This window comes from Laetiporus sulphureus (genome assembly GCF_001632365.1).
Source record: "Laetiporus sulphureus 93-53 unplaced genomic scaffold LAESUscaffold_71, whole genome shotgun sequence".
Taxonomy (NCBI): domain Eukaryota; kingdom Fungi; phylum Basidiomycota; class Agaricomycetes; order Polyporales; family Laetiporaceae; genus Laetiporus; species Laetiporus sulphureus.
In genome coordinates this window covers 92528-113352 of record NW_024468580.1, presented here as the reverse complement: position 1 = coordinate 113352, position 20825 = coordinate 92528, and the positions used below count along the sequence as shown (strand labels likewise).

At 44.4% G+C, this 20825-nt stretch overlaps 3 protein-coding genes across 3 annotated transcripts; all 3 read right to left on the bottom strand.

The window, feature by feature from the left end:
• Positions 1-1896: 1896 nt before the first annotated feature.
• On the bottom strand, positions 1897-2707 carry LAESUDRAFT_717879 (uncharacterized protein; the record flags this gene model as incomplete). Its single annotated transcript, XM_040907372.1, has 3 exons — positions 1897-1941; positions 2276-2457; positions 2542-2707. The coding sequence occupies 3 exons, from the start codon at positions 2705-2707 to the stop codon at positions 1897-1899; spliced, it is 393 nt and encodes a 130-aa protein (XP_040758605.1).
• Positions 2708-9815: 7108 nt separating this feature from the next.
• On the bottom strand, positions 9816-10211 carry LAESUDRAFT_764254 (uncharacterized protein; the record flags this gene model as incomplete). The annotated part of the gene is made up of 3 exons (XM_040913406.1): positions 9816-10028; positions 10084-10113; positions 10173-10211. 3 exons carry the CDS (start codon positions 10209-10211, stop codon positions 9816-9818), a joined length of 282 nt encoding a protein of 93 aa, XP_040758604.1.
• A 367-nt stretch (positions 10212-10578) lies between these two features.
• LAESUDRAFT_717878 (uncharacterized protein) lies at positions 10579-11162 on the bottom strand (the record flags this gene model as incomplete). Its single annotated transcript, XM_040907371.1, has 5 exons — positions 10579-10704; positions 10757-10858; positions 10915-10971; positions 11025-11081; positions 11130-11162. The coding sequence occupies 5 exons, from the start codon at positions 11160-11162 to the stop codon at positions 10579-10581; spliced, it is 375 nt and encodes a 124-aa protein (XP_040758603.1).
• Between the last annotated feature and the right edge of the window lie 9663 nt (positions 11163-20825).

The window sequence follows — 20825 nt, the reverse complement described above, 5'->3', positions numbered from 1 at the left end:
CTTGGTCTGGTGCAGTATCACGCTCATACCATCATCAAAATGGATATGCCAGCTGCTGATCCATATAATGATGATATCAACATCAGCATTGATGTTAAACCATCTGACATGGATGACGAGTGCCATTTGAAGGTTCTTCTGCAAGTGAGGAAGATCAAACACCTACTGATATCTGGTTCAACCACCAAACAGTTGGGATGAAATTTGAGGGGAACTCTATGATCTGTATGTCACAACTGAGGTGTGGATCAATTCTTCTGGGGTCCCATGAGAAAGCTGAAGAAAATTGTTATGGTGAATGTGTTGTTAGTGAGTAGTCATTGCAACAAGCGACAGAAAGTCACCAATCTTTTAATGCAGAACAGCGTACTTATGGCTCCCACTGCCAGAAGCTCCTTGACGGCCGAGTCCATGGTCACTCATGTATTACCTGAGTTGTTGATTGGAGATGAGTTTGTTGATGAATGTGCGAAATCCACACAACATGAAGACATGGTTATCTGAAGACATGCAAGTTCCTCAGTATTCTTGCAATAGGACTTGGACCACTTGCATGGTGACATTGCCCTTACATTATGTCTGACCTATTCTAAAGAACCTCCTTGTAACATCGGCACCACGGCACACGGTAAGCTTAAAGCGGACCATTGGAAGGCAATGATCAAGTTCGAACTACCAGTTTTCATGCTGAAGTGCTGGTGCCGGTCGACTATGCCATTGCATCCTAGGGATGATGCTCGACATGAATTAGCCCACTCAACCATGCTACTTGCATGTGCCGTCAGGCAGGCGACCTCTTATCGCACGTCACAAGAGCATCAGAGAATATATACAGCACATATGTGTGGCTACCTATCCAGCATCTTGCACCTGTGACCCGAACAATCTTTGAGACCAAATCATCATAATGCTCTCCATTTAGGTGACTTCTTGCCGCATTTTGGGCCAGTTTATGGATGGTGGATGTTCCCATTCGAGAGAATTATTGGTATCCTTCAGCAAACAGCCACCAATGGGAAATTAGGCAAGCATTAGTTCCTTGAATGTATCAGAAATGCTGATCTCCTATAACAGGACAACTTGAGAGGACAATGCTAGAGACATTCTGTGCAGCAGCTAATATGAAGGCCTTCATGAAGCGTGCTCACCCCGGTGTCCTATGAGAGACTGCATCAATCATCGAGACCTGTTACCAGGATGACGAGCGAGGAACACTCTGAACAGATATTTGTAGTTTCCTGAACTTGAGAGATAGCTTGGCTGCCACAGCCACAGATGTCTCAACAGACTGGAGGAATTGGCGAGAACTCGAAGCCGATATATCTGATGCATTATCAGCAATGACAGTCATTCTCTCCAGAGAGTTGCACCATTGGGGTGGTGGGCCAAGAGCAATTAATTATCACCACTTTACGCAAGGAGGCATTCATTATTCTGTTAATCGCTCTGGAGAATCTAATAGTCTGGTGTTCTTTTTTATGAGACAGCGAATCGTACGCCAGTCTCGGGCATAATTCATGAGGCCTTTTCTCCTCCAGTGGCAGATTACAGCCAGAAAAAGCCACACACCCACCTGCTGTTGGTGGTGCACAGGTACAAGACCAGGCCAATATCCATCGCTGACCCATTTACAGATTATCCTGACTTCGGAGCTAGCATATATTCTAAGGAACTTTACGTGCAGGTAGAGATTATCACTTCCAGCTGCTTATCTTCCCATGCAATCCGACAGGAGTGGGACAAATATACATACATTTTCAAGTCTCTGGCAAAGGTCCATCATCATTGTTATCATTGTTCATGGCCTATGAAGCTCAACATACCCAGGAGTACTGACCTGACTTTTGATCCTAAGCCGCTTTTCTGTTTGTATGAACAGACACTTACTGTGTCTTCCTATGTGTAATAGCATAGCTGCATAACCATGTATATATAGCATAGCTACAAACATAACCATTATGCGAGCACAGATTAAAGCATCACAAGCATGCACAGATTGAAGCATCACGAGCATGCACAGATTGAAGCATCACAAGCAATAGCTACAAGTATAACCATACTGGGAGAAGGGTCTGCATGGGTGTATACATGCACAGCGCTCAGTGCAGATTGTGTCATGCAAGGGCATAGGAATACAGATCAAGGCCCCTGGTCCATCCTCACCAGCGAAGGTCGCTTTCATAAAATAGAATAAGCAGTGCTAATTGCTGGTGCTCGAGGCTGTCGCAGATGAGGGGGGTTCCATAATGGGGAAGTCACTGTCTGAAAGGCTCACCTCCATAATGGGAAAGTCACTGCTGTCTGAAAGGCCTGCCTCCATAATGGGAAAGTCATTGCTGTCTGAAAGGCCCACTTCTGTTGCAGACCAGTGAACTACGAGGCGCACACATTTAATGCAACCTTTCCTGCTATGGTTTGGTGAAGAAGAAGATGGAGGGGAAGGTGACTGGCTCGACTCTGTGGTTGCATCATCTTGTATCAGTACAGGATGGCTGAAATGATGGCCTTTGATAGGTAGGCACAATGGATGGAAGGACGAACTGGCATGATCCCCCTCATCTTCCAACACAGATTGCTCACTCAGGTCTATGCCTTCGAATTTGAATTTGAGAGTGTCCCAATCAAAGTTGTCAAACACATCCTTGACACCATCACTGAATGCCTGCACAATCTGCTCGGGTATCTTCCCAAACCAATTCCAAGTCATTGTAGAGAGCACGACTCAATGCACAAGAGGAACATGTCAATCAGAATCTTTTTTCTCTCACCTCCTAATCTTTGTGCATGTGTTAATGAACACAAAGAGTGGGTGGACTTGGCTTTGGATCTTTATTTCATATGGAGGTGCAATCATTTCAGGTGCTGCATCCAGATTGTGATAAACGATGTGGGGGCAGTGGTCTGTCAGTGAGATAATGTTGTACTCCCAGATGCGTGGTTCAAATACCTGGGTATTCATGATCATGAGTGTGATTAGTTAGTTTGTCATTCAATATGTCCTGATATTTACCCTCCCTAAATGACCACAGCGCTGACACAATGGAAGTTTCTGAAGCTGAATGATTTTTTGCAGCAGCCAAAACAAGACTGCTTCTGACATAATCCAGGTGGTGTGTCCATTATCAAATTGGCTGTGCATGTCTTTAGACACTAAAAACAAAATTAAGAGCTGTGGAATGAATGACATGGGAAGACCTACTGCAAGTAAGATTCTGACTGGTGTCCACATTCAATGATTGAGGGAGAAGCCCAATGTTCAGTTCAACCAGCAGAAGCCATCAATACATGTAAGCAGTAACAATATTGTTTCAGTAATGTGTCATACCTTATGGTCTGGCGATGCTCAAGGCATGATGTGTGCCACGTCATTGAGACACATTTCAGGAGGTATCAATGTCACAACACAATGCAGTTCACCCAGGGAAAACAGATCCAAGAGCTGTAATTTCTCTGCTTCAGAAAGCCTGGGCTTCCTATAGACTCTTCCAGATGGTGTATCTGTCAACTTTGAATTCATTTGAGGTTGCAGAGCCTGCTTCTGGGGAGTGTATGTCTTTGAGCCAAGAGACTCTGGCTTTCTGTGACACTTGTTGACTTGTTCAGGTGAGACTGAATCAAATCTGGGTGGTGCATATTTCTTGTTCCTCGAAGGTTTTCATTGTAAGCTATCATCAACACGAGTATGAGAAACTGAAGTCATTGTGTTGTCGTCCATAGTGTTAGATGCGACAAAGTTAGCTTTACAATCACAACAACATTAGAACTCCTGGTGTACATGCACATTGCATGGCACAGGTGCATCATGCACATCCCAATTTCATATCCATGATCTCAGAGAAGTTTCTTCATTGACTCTGGATAAACCATCTTCCTTTTTTCAGATTCAACTTGCCATTCAATAATCATTCACTAACCTAGTCTCCATTCCGCCCAAAGTCTACATATCAATTATGCACTACTATCCTGTCATGATCATAGTTGGCCAGATTGTAGCTATGCTTTCTGTCATAGTTACGGCATATGATCCAAATATAAATCATAAGGTCTTCTCACGTGACAGCGTCACTACTGTTGAATGGCTGAGGCATGCCATGGTTCACGCATCCACATCAATTTTTCACTGCATACCAGCAGCAATCGCTCTCTCTAGCTAGCCATGGTCTTCACTGAAAACCACAATTTTGAGCTGTCTGCATCTACCTCTGAAGCTACAATGTATCCCGTTCTGTTGAAACTGCTCTCTAGCAAGGCCATCAACAATGAATCCCCCGCTCTGCCCTATCACCTCATTTCACTAGCAATGAAGAGATAGATACATTTTGTGAGCCTTTTTCCCTGACAATAGCTTCACAACAATTAATCTTAACCTCAAATGCATGCATATGAGTGGCATTGGGGTCTGTCAAAGGATTCTCTTGATCTAGAAACTCCTCTCAACATTTTAATGTGTCAGTATGATCATTCTTTCAATTGCCCTTTGCTCATGTATAGTGTCACAGTATGTCCAGATATGCATGCCCTCCTTAAAGCTGGTCACTGGGGTCTTATCCTGATGCACAGCACCATTCAAGCCATTTTTTGACATGTCCGAACACAACTACGCATGCACTGCTGATAACCAGTGCCACAGTGTCTTTCCATCACAATAACTGTATGTCTTTGAACAGCACATGATTTCATTTCAAGAAAATCTAGCTTTGTGGTGATGCCCTCTACGAGTACGAATTGGTTCCTATTGCATTGAAGACCTCGCTGAACAGCCACACGCCCAGATCTTCCCACCATTTTGACCATCCATTCCACAATTTTTTCCGTGTCCTCTCCCATGCACATTTCTACTTCGTTATCCTCCACTTCATCAACATGACTTTCAGTGTCCCCTTTGTGGTATCAAGGCCACATCCTCCAATCACGGATGAAGCACGGAACACTTTAGCTTCAATTGTCCTTACTTGGAAGACTAGCTCTCCTAAGTCATTCATCACTCCCTGAACTCCACAGCACTCTTGATCTGAAGCCAGTTTAGATAATGAGGATGATGAGGATGATGAGGAAATTTTTCCTTTGAAGTGACAGAAGTGTTTAGACAGATCTCCAAATGTTAATTTTGGTGGCAAGGTGTCACAGATCTCAGGCAAGCTGCCTTATAAGACATTGCATATTCAATGCAAACCATCACACGTGCAAGACAAGTCATCTTTCGAGTCATTGTGCATTCAACGTGAACTGTCTTTCAAGGCATCGCACGTTCAAGGCAAATCACATTTCGAGGGATCACATGTCCAATGCGAGCTGCCATTCAAGGAATCTTCATTCCTAGTAGAGATGGCCCACATACCCATTGAACCTGTCAATATTCAAGCCTGGCTGAGCATGATGCAATCGATGAAGGATGCATAGTCAGAAGATGAGATCAAGCAGATGGTCATCAAAGTAGCCCAGGATCCAGTGCTTGCTGCATATAGAGTTAAGCCCTGCCAGGAAGTTGAAGAGCTTCTCAGAGATGGCATAAAGCTCTCTGACATCCATCTATGCTGTGATTCACTTGATACTGCATACTTCAGCAGTCATGATTGGGCATAGAAGAAACACTGTCACCTATTGTGGATACCATGCAGTGATGGTGGTGATGATCCGTGAACATGTAGCTGTACTTTACTGATCAATCTTTGTATTTGTTAGTCATGAGTGTCTTTCTTGGTAATACTACAATCAGTATCAAGTACAGCATGGCATTTGCAATTGACTACAGGAGGATGCCATCGAGGAGAGCACACACTCACACAGTGAAGTATGCTGCATAGTCTGCTAGGCTGAAGTCACGGTTGGAGGTAATAAGTGTCACAAACACAGCAGTCAGGAATGCAACTACCATCAATTGGGACCAAGATGTTGATGACATGCTATCACATCCATGCATTACAATGAGCTAATGACCATCAATTGGATAAGATGTGGGCATTAGGTGGAATGATGCACTCGTGACCATATTTTGATCTCTGATGGCCCATCATCAGTGGAGGCCATCACAACTAAAGAGTTAAGCATGCCTTCATGGGTCTACAAAGAAGAGGCATATGAATAAGCTGTATGACATGAGATTTGTGAACTGTAACCTACTGAAATGGTCTGTAAAAAGTTGCATCTGTCGGTAGAAGGAAGCAAACCTGAGTGATGTGAACAGAACGAGAACAGCAAAGAAGCTCATGAAGAATGTTGCTTACCACGGATATGTTCAAGCATCTGCAACAGATGTTCTGTAGTAGTGTCATAGAGGCAAGCAAACCCATCGTTTCCACCTATACTGAGCTGGGTACTGAGTGTACTGACTTGCATTATTCAGTTGCTGACTATCGGGTATGAATACAACCGTACTCATTCTAACGATGGGAATTTATATTGATCGACACCGCTGATGAGGTTCAAAATGAACAGGGTTTGTCCATCCCATAACAATATCAAATGCCCACTATTCAAGAGATCAGCATGGCTTTGCAAAGATGAAGGCTGAGAAATTACATCTGTGTGGGTAATTGCTTTGCCCACTTCAGTGACCAAGGATCGATGCTGTAGCACAGACTGAAAACAAACTAAGCTTCACGCAATATTCTGAGATGACAGTTAGAGCTTACACCTCATGAGATTCACAATAGCACAACACGACATTTGTCCCATTGTTGCAGAAGTGAACAGATTGAAGCATATATCCTTAGTCATTAACGTCCACGGTCATGCTGTCTAAAATGCCTGAAAAGGTTGTGGTCAGTGTGGGACACTTTAACAAATGGCAATCACCTCACCATCTGCATTGAGCTTCCAGATGTGGACAGTACCCCCTCCAGTGTTGGCTATCTGGCCATGATTGGGATCGAGACTTAAATATTGCATGAATCCATTGTGGGCAGAAGTTGAAGAACAGAAGATGAATGGAGTCTTATGGACAACTATAGTTGAGACAGCAAGAATGCAAGGCTGAGGAGCACTGACAGACCTGATCATCATCCCTCTGATAAACTTGCAGGGTGCCGTCTGCACATCTGAAGACAAATGCGAGATTGTCTCCCTTTCCGAGATCAATCCAGTGCACGCTGATGACTGGACCGTGGAATACACAGTTTAGTTCTTGCAATTTATATCTGGTCTTCAAATCCCAAACAATGAGGTAGCCATCATCAGCTAAATTACAGTCAGTGAGGAGCAGGACTGAACATGGGCTCGATGCCCACACCTGCAGTCAACATTATCGTGCCATCACAACTTGAAGTGATAACATTAACAGGTGAGTCATGTGCCAAAAATGTGTTTGTGAGGATCATCTATGTGTTGCGTAAGCAATATAAGCACTTGCAAAAGTGCCTTTGATAAAATCCCCCTACCTCACTCATTATGTGACAACCATGAGATTGGCAAGGACATGTCAAAGTTGAGGCTTGGAATTGAGGGAATGAGGTGTTCAACCTCGATTTTTAACTGTAGAGGATCGAGATAACTACATGAGCACTACTGCATGAAAGAATAAGAAGAATAGTACTACTTACTATGTACTGCCGAAGATGCAAGCGAAAAACAATGGAATGAGCAGCGTAACAATGTTCACCATTCAGAGTGATGGAAAGCTAGACTGTACTGTTCATGCGGAGTTCAGCACACATCATATGGAAGAGTGCTACCTAGAATGCTACTAAACAAAGCTGTGTGGACAATAAGTGTTGATCATGGGACAATAGAGCTCGACGTACCTGCACCAGAGCATACATGATGAAGAGCTCACTGCTCCGAGCAGCCGGAGGTGTAAGAAAACGATAGAGATGCAGTTGGACAGTTAGTGTCGATCTCAGAACAATAGAGGCAGATGACATACCTCCACACAGAGCCCACTACACTGAGCAGCCAGAGATGCAAGTGAGGAGACAATGAATGAGGAACCACTAGGCATCATCAGTGTTCATCATCTGGAGCGATGGAAATCTGGGAGAATGATACTAGACAAAATAATTAGTTGTCGACCTCAAAACAATGGATGTTGACTTACCTGCACAGAAGTTGGATAATTAGTGTCGACCTGAGTGGTCGGAGACATAATAGGGGGACAATGGATGGGGAGCACTATGCATCATCAGTGATCACTATCAAATGTGATGCGATTGAGATGAGAGAGAACGATACTAGATGGACTTAGGCAATTGGTGTCAACCTCAGGATAATAGAGGCAGATGTATCTGCACAGAGCCCACTGCTCAGAACAGCTGGAGATGCAATGCAAGTGGGAAACAATGGATGAGCGCATTATGCATTGTAGGGGAACAATGGATGGGGAACACTATGCATCATCAGCGATTGCTATCAAGACAATTAATGTCGATCTCTGGACAATAGAGGCTGACTTACCTGAAGAGAGCCCGCTGCTCCGAGTACCTGGAGACATGAGCAGGGAGACAATGGACAAGCACCACTCGCATCATCGGTGTTTATCATCAAAGTGATGGAAAGCCAGGCTGCATTGAGGAAGATGGGCAACTTAGCAGATGGAGCACTAAGAAGGAGAATAGACATACCTGGTGTGAACACATGTGCTGAATCAAAAACAAACACATGATGTAGAATGAGTGGATGATGTGTGCGACGATCGACATCCTAAAATGTTGATAGTCAATGGAGTGGGAGGATGGTGGATCACTCTGCAGGTGAATGATGCATGCGATGGTCAACATCCCATGACATCTTGTCACTGTGGTAGTCGATGGGGCAGGAGGAGGACGACAAATTACTTTTGTTTTACTGCACTTAACGAAGCTGAATGGTACGATATTTCTGGTATATATTTCTATTTGAATGCCATGCTTGACACTACGACACCGATGATGACAACGACACTGTCTGCTCAACCAACAATGCGTCGAGAAGGCCACCCCACCAAATGGGCAGCCCAGTATCATGGTAGATATACACATATTCTCACTGTTGAGTACATTAATGGTCTATCAATTCAGAATTGAATGGACTCAAATCCAATGGCTCCAAATACTGACATTGCATGTGCCGCATATTCATTTGACTCAGCAACATCAGAAACAATGCATGCATGCTAGGAGGCTGTTAGTCTTCAAATGGACACTATTGAGGCAAGCATTAGACTGAGACAGAGTACAGATGACAGGCTTACTAAGTGAGGTATCTCTTCTTCATTGCTTGCATACCCTACTCTGGATCGCTCAACTTTCATCAATGATGCTAGCCACTGTGGGTCATAGTAAGATTTCGGTAGACCGCAGACACATTGCCAGCTCGACTTTGGAGATGTGGACAAGAGCTGCTGAATTTGGGGAAGAGCTCAGTTTCCTTTCAATCCCAGGGCTCCTGATGCAGTCTGATAACTGTCTACAGTGGACAACAAGGCATCGACGTCATCATGACACCAAGGCAGCTGCACTCTGCAGACGGCTTTGTGACATTTACTTGCTTCTTCATCTGTGTGGTTTGAGCTCATCCCAGCAACCTTGAGTTTCTCTAAAATGTTCTCGACAGCATTCCACAAAGCTGATGAGCTTCCCTTGTTTGCGTTCATAACCTGAGCACATCTCATGAATATCTATGAGACAAATGATTAGTATTGGTTTACAATGCAACCTGTGACTCACACCCTGATGCCTTGTGTTGCATCGCATCATTGGCTTTCCTCTCTTCCCAGTTGTAAGAGCCTGCATGATGGACCTGTGCTTGCATGCACTGTAATTCTCATGGTACAGAAGTGCAGCAACATTGTCTCTGTTATAGTTTCAGGATCAAAAAGAAGAGGGAATTCTGAGCCTGATGATTCACTGGAAAAATTCTTGAGAGAGGAGCAGTATCAGTTCCTTATTCCATAGAGAGCTCAGCTCACTACTCCAATCCATGAGTGGCAATGTAATGTCAGGGCCATCTCTGATTTCATCAATGAAGGCCTCGACTACTGAAGGCATTGCACTGGCTGGCAATCTGCCATCAGCAGGCAGAATGCCCTTAATTTGCAGGTACTGCCTGAATCGCGCCTGTTGAACAAGTCAGATCGCCGTGAATCTCTAATAACAGACCATAATGACTGACATTGAACACATTGTTGCTCCGTGGACCTCTCTGACATTTTGTTCATACAGCAAGACATTTACGATGTTCAACATCTCCGAAGTATTCACCTTCGTCGAATTCCATTTCTGCAGATCCTCTAGTAACATTGCGACACGTGTCAGCACTCTCACTGCTTCTGCAGTGAGACTTCTGTTCGACAACCATGTCTAGCACTCTCTGCATGCCTTCCTTGATGCCATTCGCTACAGCAAGAGACATCACCTGCAGCAATCTCGCTAAGTCACTTTCATTGATGGAAGGTCCCAGACTGTTGAGACCAGGAGGGTCAAGCTGAAACACCTGTTGTGTGATTGGTCCTCCCTCTGGATGCTGGGTCTCAAGGGACACAAAGTGAGGGTCATTGTCAATTGCAACGCTATCTTGAACACCGAAAAGACCATGTTGAGATTCCACCAAAGGAACCTCACTCTCATGCTGTGGGAATATTTAATCGGGCATAAGATGAAACACGAATCACGTTCTCACCACACTCGATGGACCATTGCACTCCACATGAGATTCCAAGGCTTCCACCACAGATGCTGCCAAAATACCTTGCATCAATTCCTGCTCAAAGTTATCATAGTAAGTATGGGAATGCTAGCAGACGATATATTGAAGATTGTTAGTGTAAACAATGCTGCACACTCACTGCTTGTACATCCTCTGTTGTTTCTGAAACTATCTCACCCTGACTGGAGAAAATGATTTCATGCACTTCTGGCTTGTCATCGCTGGAGAGTTCCTCAGAGGACTTTGCATGGATAAGCATGCATCACATAAAATCAGCAAAACAGCGATCCTACTTACTTGAGCCTGACATGATTCGCTAGTCGCTGCGTCGAGCGACTCACGATACATCTCTTGCTACCCATACAATCAATTGTGAGCTAGGTCCACAAGAAGACAAGGACACTTACAATTACATTGACCCAGGAATTACTAGCCGCATTTAAGATCACTTGCTGAGATGCAATCTGGAGCCCTCATCAGACAATGTGTAACAAGAGCTTCAAGCATCTAACTGTGTTGTGCCAAGTATTTGGAACAGCAGACATGATGTGCTTGTCTCGGTGCATTCCAGCCAGATGAGCAAAAGAGATGCACATAAACAGATTGGTATATGGAATATTTATACCTTTCTGAAGATGCAAGCGAGAAAACAATGGAGGAGGAGCATTACATATCAATGTTCACCATCTGAAGCAATGGAAAGATGGAAAGCCAGGCTGTAGTGCAAAGTTCAGCCGTTTGGACAATAAGTGTCAATCACAGGACAATAGAGATCAATGGACCTGCACAGAGCATATGCGATGAGGAGCCCACTAGCTCCAAGCAGCTGGAGGTGCAAGTGGGAAGACAATGGATGAGGAATGCTATGCATCATCGGTGATCGCTATCTAAAATGATGTGACAGAAATCTGGAAGAATGCTACTAGACATAGTTTGACAGTTAGTGTCAATCTCGGGACAATAGAGGCTGACTTACCTGCAGAGAGCCCACTGTGCTGAGCAACCGAAGATGCAAGCAGGGAGACAATGGAGTACCTATGCATTGTTGGTGATCACTATCTAGAATGATGCAATGGAAATCCAGGAGAATGCTTTTAGATGGAGTTGGACAATGAGTGTTGATCTTGAGACAATAGAGGCTGATTTACCTGCTCAGCTGACAACATGTCTGAACAGAGGTACTGTAGAGCAGTCTTCCGTGGGGATACAGCCTCTCTCAAGGGATTAGTTGGAGGGTTGCAGGATAGTAGTGTGAACCTCCGTCGTGGTGACTCAGATCTCGTCTAACACTGCATATATGACACTGATTACACATCTGATCATGGGAAATGTGATCCAACCATGTGCAAAAAACTGTCCCTCAACAGATCCTCCAGGTCATCATGGTCCACGATCTCATCTTGATAGTTGTAGAATGGTTTGAAATTTGCTGGATCAATGACCGACAAAGATTTCAATAGACAGTCACACATGCCGATGTTGAACTAACCTGACAGGACCTGTTGACACCAAGTTGCATGGCCAGAGTGCGTAGGTCCAAGTTGTCACTCAGTAAGCAATGAAAGGTCACCTCCTTCACCAGAGTCCACTGCTTGGAACTTTGGAAGAGCTGAATTACCACTTCTCGGGTGAGTGACTTCAGGATGATGGCCTTCCTATCCTTCTTTCGAGCTGGCTTGGTCGTAATGGCTGATCAAAGAGAAGTTGTTACTATTACAGTCTCTCAAATATGACACTGTATGGTTAAGCTCACCGGCATTAGGATTGGTGTCGCCGACTTCGAGGCAGATGCGCTTGTCTACATGGCCTATTGAATTCTCAGTCAAGACTTGCTTTTTGCATAAAGTGGGTTGAGTCGCAGTTTCAAGAGGCTGTGATCATGGATGAGTCCTAGCTGTGAGCATGATCACACTAAGACACTTACCTTGAAAGGACCTCACCCAATTTGAGATGAAGGGGCATTGCACTCCATTACTGAGAGATGTGCCAGCAGCAGTGCCAAAATATCATTGATAGGGAGCAAACAGTCCTCAAGGTGAGTGTGCTTGGGGGGTTCAGTCAAAATATCATCCGGTGCTGCTCTCTTTCACATCAGCAGTATGGGTGCAGATGCTAGACTCTCTTCTGGGACTGCATGATTCTGAGAATCTGACCATTGTTCATGCAGAGTGACATGCTGCACAGACACTTTGTAAGAATTTTCTGTGCGAAGGTTTTGATAACAACTCACATAGTGGATAAGAGCCTGAATATAATCCGCCTTTCGACATCGCGATTCTCCCATTTGAGGAGTCTACAGCTAGAAGACATGACCATCAATCGATGAATCGAGCATAACTGATGCAAGACATTGGTGTTGAACTGGGTGACAGATGAGCTTGCTTGAGCATATGCTCAGCATGTGCGAGGGCGTAATTGAGGTAACTCATGAACAATCTTGGTGAGATCTGGTCTACAGGTTGGACAAGCTGATTGATGATGGATATAGGAATGAACTAACCTAAGGAATCCACTGCTACAATATAAACTGCCGGAGATGCAAACGGAGAGACAATGGATGAAGACGAAGACTGTAATGCAGCATCGGTGTGCATGCTGTGCACTGCAGCACTTGGCATGCAGCCGTTTAGACAATAAGTATTGACCTGGAAACAACAATAGAGATGAGCATACCTGCACAGAAAGCCCACTGCTATGAGCAGCCACAGACAGAAGTGGGAAAACAATGCATCGGTGTCACTGTCAGTGTCGGTGTTCACCATCTGAAGTGATGGAAAGCCAGGCTGCATCGAGGAAGATGGGTGACTTAGCAGATGGAGCACTAAGAGGAAGAATAGACATACCTGGCATGGACGCATATGCCAGATCAAAAACAAATGCATGGTGGGGAATGACTTAGGAAAGCATGAGCAGATGATGCATGTGATGGTGGATGGCATCGAACAGATGAGGAGCTATGACTTCTTGTCACTGCAGTTTGTGGGCAAATGATGCATGCAACAGTGAATGGCATCTGACAGACAACATCCCGTGACATCTTTTAGCTGCGGTGGTCGATAAACTCGCAATAGGAGGATGATGAGGACTGTTCATTTTTTTGCGCTCAAGCAAACCAAATAGTAATTTTATTTCAATGCTATGCTAGAAGACTATGATGCACATGCTGACGCCACTGCTGCTGCCAATGATGACAATGCTGTCTGCTCAACAGACATGATGCTGAAGAGGCCACCCCACCAAGTGGGCAGCCACCACCATGGCAGGTAGTGAAGAGAAAAAGGCACCCAAGAGGATGCTAGGGGTAATATAAAGTTCTTTGTTCAGGGCAGGTCTGCCACTTCCTGATCAGCATATATGTTCTCACCCCCACCTGTGCACCACCATTAGCACTGCTCACTTCCAGATCAAGATATATGTTTCCACCCCTGTCCACTTCCTGATCAAGATATATGTTCTCACCTCTGCCCACTTCCAGATCAAGATATATGTTCCCACCCCTGCCCACTTCCTGATCAACACATCTGGATGGTGGTGCATGTGGGGGTGGGAACATATATTCTGATCAGGAAGTGGCAGATCTGGCCTGAATAAAGAACTTTATATTACCCCCAGCATTCTCTTGGGCACCTTTTTCTCTTCGCCACCTGCCATGGTGGTGGCTGCCCACTTGGTGGGGCAGCCTCTTCAGTGTCATGTCCATTGAGCAGACAGTGTCATCGTCATGATCGGCATGGGTGTCGTAGTCTTCTAGCGTAGCGTTGAAATAAAATTACCATTCGGTTTGCTTGAGTGCAAAAAAATAAACAGTCCTCATCATCCTCCTATTGCGAGTTTATCGACCACTGCAGCTAAAAGACATTGCAGGATGTCATCCATCTGATGCCATCCACCGTTGCATGCATTATTTGCCCACAAACTGCAGTGACAAGAAGTCATAGCTCCTCGTCTGTTCGATGCCATCCACTGTCACATGCATCATCTGCTCATGCTTTCCTAAGTCATTCCCCACTGTGCATCTGTTTTTGATCTGGCATATGCATCCATGCCAGGTATGTCTATTCTCCCTCTTAGTGCTCCATCTGCTAAGTTGCCCATCTTCCTCAATGCAGCCTGGCTTTTCATCGCTTCAGATGGTGAACACCGGCACTGACACCGATCTCAGAGTGGCAGGCTTTCTGTGCAGATACGCTTATCTCTATTATTGTTTCCAGGTCGATACTTACTGTATAAATGGCTGCATGCTAAGTGCTGCAGCATGCAGCATGCACACCGATGCTGCATTATAGTCTTTGTCTTCATCCATTGTCTCCCCGCTTGCACCTCTGACGGCTCATATTATAGCAGTGGGTTCCTCAGGTGAGTTTGTTCCTATATCTGTTGTTGATTAGCCTGTCCGAACTGTATTCCAGATCTCGTTAAGATTTGTGCTCTCCTGATCTCTTGAGAAAAGCCATCCTTGCGGAACTTACCATAAACCATGAGATGCATGGAAATACTCTTACAAGTCTGACTTTCAGCCAGAGTTCATTGAACTCTGGTTGAACTAGCTCAGTCAACTTCTCCATGGTACAAGTCCACTATAATGCCAGACAAGGTGATTTACTTATTCTTTTGATATGTGAGTAACAGTTCATGTTGATTTGTATTAGTGCATGCCAGTCAGTCAGTATCTCAACACTGAGGCTGTCGTGGATGATGATGGGGAGACTGAGGTGATGGAGGAAGATGATCAGCCTTTGTCAGGTGAGTCAACAGCGTGCGATGTGCGAATCACAGCTGATGGATCTATAGATTTCATTGATAATGGTAGTGTACACTCAGAAGATGAGTCTTCATCTGTTCAGGCCAGAAGCTCATCCGATGATGAAGAAAGGATTCTTAAGAAGGAAATCGCACATTATTACGTGATGCATTTGAGGGCTTCTCAAGCCTTTTCGATGGACATCAATGCATTAGAGTCTGTTCAGGCCCCTGAGCTGACAGATTCTACATTGTGGATGGTGAAGACCAGGGTACATATCGTGCACTCTCACTTACATCACCGATTGACACTGAGAATTGTCCAGCCAAACTGTGCTCTTCGAGCACTCTGTCTTATCTTTGGTGCATTGGCCCCCACAGTGGCATCTGTAACACAGTCTGTGGGTCCATCTGATTCTGAAGGCTCTGCAGTGCTGCCACATCAAAGCATCTCACCACCAGTGAACTCCGCAGAGAACCCAATCATACAGTCCATATCCCTTTGTGAGAAGGGTACACTGGTTTGTCGCACCAATCACATTTACATTGAAGTGTGGGTGCTGGCCAATGTCATGCACACATGTAAACTGGCATCTCATCTTCTCCTGAGTGTTCAGCTGGTCCATGTACCATTAGAGCAGCAGATTTCCCTCTACATCTTTGCAGCTGATGCCATCGTGGCACCTTGCTTTGCTAGAATTGAATACTGACTTTACAAGTGGGACCTTGCATATGTGGAAGACATCAAGGGTGCATTCATCTGGACTGTTCCCCACATGTCTTATTCATAAAAGTGACCGTCACGTCCAGCAGCACAACGTTTTGACCACATGAAGGCTTTAGCAGTGTTCAGCACCAGATCTGTTAAGAAAAGGAAACCTGTCGCTGGCATGCCCGAGTTCAGCTTTTATAACAAGCAATTCAGAGATGGACTTGTGCATCTGAAATATGACACGTGTTTACTGGCACCCATGGTTGATGCACCCTGCAAAGACGAGATCTTATCATTCATGCATTGCAGCTGGATCTCACCGACAGTGCTCAACGGTCTCATTCACTGAGCATACATTGCAAGTCTGGCCATTGGTGATCATATTACATGATAGATGAAGAATTATCCTGCACAGAAGGAATCATACAAGGCATTACAGAGGACTGTGCTGAAGTGGCATTTGGTCAGGATGGTATTCAAGCAGCTACGGTGCTGTTACACAGCCTCGATAGGTTCTTTCACTCAGGTGATAGCGTGCAGGTTGTGTGAGGTAATTATTGTGGAGTTTAAGAATTCGTTTTGATGAACGAGAACGACAAGGATGAGCTGCAGTTACTCATTCATAAAAAGAATTATGAGGTGCATTTTCCACTTTCTGCAATGTCATGGGCTGAACCTATGTAAAGATTGTCGTGAGACCTCACAATGTCATCAAGCATGAGCTGGAACTGCAGTACTTCACTGTACCAGAAGAGCGAGTGGCATCATCATCACACAGCAGTCTTCATGAATCATTAAATGAATCATTAACAAGCTCACGCTTCCTGTTCGAGATTCACCAAAAGTATGCCAGACAACATGTGACCATCATCCATGGTGGGCACAAGGGCTGGAAGAAATACCTAACGAGTATCTTGAATGACCGCTATCAAATCGAGATGGATGCTCCTCACGATCTTTTATTATGGTGCCTCATGGAGGAGATTGGCCTGACTAGATGTGTTATTTGATTCATTTTTAGTCAATAGTGATTCTGACTTCTACCTCAATTTCTAGCGATAAAGATGAGATTACTTTGTTTGCGTCAATCGGTGAGATATCGGACACGTTGCCAGCTGAAAAAGCTGGTAGGAATTCATCAGAATCGGTTGCAGCTGCAGAGGGGTCAACTTCACCATGGTCATTCGATGCTGAGCCCCTCAGTCCCGAATGGCCTGAAACCATGGAAGACTACTGACAGAGAGCAGCATAGGTAGCATCGTCTGACATTTCAGATATCTCGATGGCTGTCATGCTGGACTGACTTGCTGCAGATGTGAGTGGTGCAGATGCTGGTGGGCCTTCCACCGCTCCAGCTGAAAAATCTTCTGCACCTGACAGTAAGTTCCCAGATTGCAACGGATCTGCAATATCACTCATGCGATATGTAGAATCTGTTATGGTGGAAGAAATCTTGGATCAGCTTGCTTCGAGTTTGAGTGGTCCTTCCACCATCTCACTCATGAAATCTGTCACCACTCACGGTAAGTGTGCTCGCTGAATCAGGACATCGCCAATCTGAAATATCACTCATGTGATATGTCATTTAGAATCTGTCAGCCTCGATGTACTTTTATCAGATCCACGAGTGCATGAAGTGTTATCAAAGATTCGAACGCTTCCTCTTAGGATACGCAGCACCAAACACATTCACATTGTTGACAACAGGTGCTGTGAAGTCGAGCTTTGTATCGAGGAAACGTTAGCTTTGTTCAGCTTCAACCAGCTTCCTATCAAGTCATACCTAGGATGAGGGCTTTATGCAAGATATATGCTTCCTGTGACGTCGTTTGAGACACACCCTCCCAAAATCAACAATGATGCCCTAGTCATTGCAGGTAAACATACTGGTACAGTGACATTTGTAGTATCAGGTGGTGAGGGGCCATGGGTGTTACGGCCACCTCAAGCGAAGCTGCCTCATTCGATGTCTAAGAAAAAGCTGCGTCTGCAGCTGATGGAGATCACTGTGTTGTATAATGACCTGATCTACAGTGACCCACAAAACTGTTGATGAGATTGCTTACTTCGACTGGTATTGTATGTAAGTATCTCCTCAACCACTGGGTCAAATAAATGTCATAAGAACTTATTTGAAAGCCTATTAGCATGGCTTTACAATGCGATTTTGTTTATATTTTTAGCATATGTGAATCTCAAGATATTTGATACTCTTTGAGGGCCACTCTTATCAACAGTTTTGTGGTGCACACACAAGTCCTCAGAATATTGTGATTCTTGATGTGTTGACAGGGTTCCTTGTGGGAATATTGATTGGATGATCATGTTTCAACATGAACAATGTAAAAACAGCCATACACAACTCTTCACACTCAACCAACATCATGCCAAAAGCCGTTGCTACTGAAACTGTCAACCATGTCATCACTTTGCTTTAGAATGGCAAATGTGTTCGAGAAATTGAAGCTTTGACTGGGCTACACTATTCTATCATCAGTAAACTGTGCTCCACACACTGCCCCACCATTCCTAAGGCCAAAGGAGGGCATCCTTCCCTTCTTACTACTGCCAATCTTCGCTATGCTACTTGACTCATTGGGACTGGCAAGGCTACCACATCTCCTGCTGTGGCCAGAGCTCTTGCAGACATTACTGGGAGGGTTGTCAATGCAGAGACAGTGTGAAGAGGGTTGAAGAAGGCAGGAATGAAGGCTGTAGTGAAGCAAAAAATGCCTTTACTCTCTGCAAGGCATCAGAAGGAGAGGATGGACTTCACTTTGGCTCACCAGTATTGGACTGTAGAGGACTGGAGAAGGGTGGTATGGTCAGATGAGACAAAGATTAACAGGATGGGGTCAGATGGAAGGAAATGGGTGTGGAAGAAGCCAGGAGAGAGCCTCAGTGATAGGTTGGTGGAAGGGACTCAGAAGTTTGGAGGTGGATCCTTGATGATGTGGGGCTGTATGGGCTGGGATGGTGTGGGGTATGCCTGCAATATTGATGGCAGGATTGATGCGGACCTTTATGTCAGCATTCTGGAGGATGAGCTGCAGAATAGCCTGGAGAATTGGGGCAAAACTGTGAAGGATGTGGTGTTTCAGCAAGACAATGACCTCAAGCACACCAGCAAGAAGGCCAAGATTTGGTTCAATGACCATGATTTCAACACCATGCTATGGCCCTCTCAATCCCCAGATCTCAATCCCATAGAGAATTTGTGGGGTCACCTCAAAAAGAAGCTTGCAGAGTATCAGGAACCATCAAAGGGAATTACTGAGTTGTGAGAAAGGGTAGAGAAGGAATGGGAGGCTATTGGGAAGGAAGTGTGTCAGAATCTGATTGAAAGTATGCCAAGGAGAATGGATGCAGTTGTGAAGGCAAAGGGAGGCTATACCAAGTACTGAAAGTACAAGTTTTGTAGAACCTGAATATGTGCCACAAAACTGTTGATAAGAGTGGTCCTCAAAGAGTATTAAATATCTTGGGATCAAAATATGTTAAAAATATGATCAAAACTGCATTGAAAAGCCGTGATAATACGCTTTCAAATGAGCCCTTGTGAAATTTATTTAATTTAGTGGTTGAGGAGATATGGACCATACAAGTCGAAGTAAGCAATCTTATCAACAGTTTTGTGGATCACTGTATATTGCATGCTGGTGCACCACTTTATATGCTATTTCCTCATTTCATCCATACAAGCAGAATAGGTGAGACAATCTAAGTCTTTAGCCATCATGGTAAATTGTTAGAAATTCTGATCCATATTTCGACTTTTTAAATGTTTGAACATATTAATAATATATAGTAAACTACATCTTCATGAGCTACAACTAAAACAACATGCAGGCCATTTTCTGGCTAATAATTTGAGGTGACAGAATCTATGCAGATGTCAGCCACTTAAATTCTCACACTTTAATCCATCATAATGCACAAATAATACCAAATTATGACATTTATCATTCATGCAACTAGCTAGTTGCACAAACAATAACCATCTTGGATCCTTTCAAAACAATTCAAACATTTGTGTTCATCATTTTCCAGTGTGTGCAATCTGGCCCAGCAATATACTATTATATGAGTAATGTATCATTTAGCATTTTCGAAGTTATAACAGTTTTCATTCCTTATTTAACCAATTATTGCTGCAATTTGAGTTTTTAGTCACCACAATAAATTAATTGGTTGCCTTTGATCACTGAATCACAGCTCTGCATGGCTTGTGTAATTTTGAGGCTACACAGCCATAGTTGATTGTTTTTATTGAAAAGATTGCTAAAGAAACAGATGACGATAAAATGCATGATATTGATGCTTTCTAAGTGCAGTGGACGCTGTTGAGTGATATAGGATATACTGGGGAGATGTGATATACGTCGACCATGTGTGTGGGGGAGAGGATTCAGCTAGTGTGTGTGCGGGTTAGGAATCCATGCTGAGAGCGGTGCTCAGGGTCCAAAAAAGGTGTCTGGGGTCCTGCTCTAGAAGCCAGGTACCTGAGACACTGACCTATGATCCGAGATTCTGAGTGCGTCTGAGCTAAATCTCTCGAGTGTAAGGTGGTGGCGTAGCTGCCTAACGAGAGGTGGCACGACTACACCACTCGACCCACAACAGGCGTGGCACCACGACTACCTCACACATGGGTCGTCGGATATTATCAGCGAGCCATAAGAGATGACTTTAATTTGCAGATGGACACTACACAGGGTATCGGAAGAGATATGCTAAGGCGAAGGTAAAGTGGCAA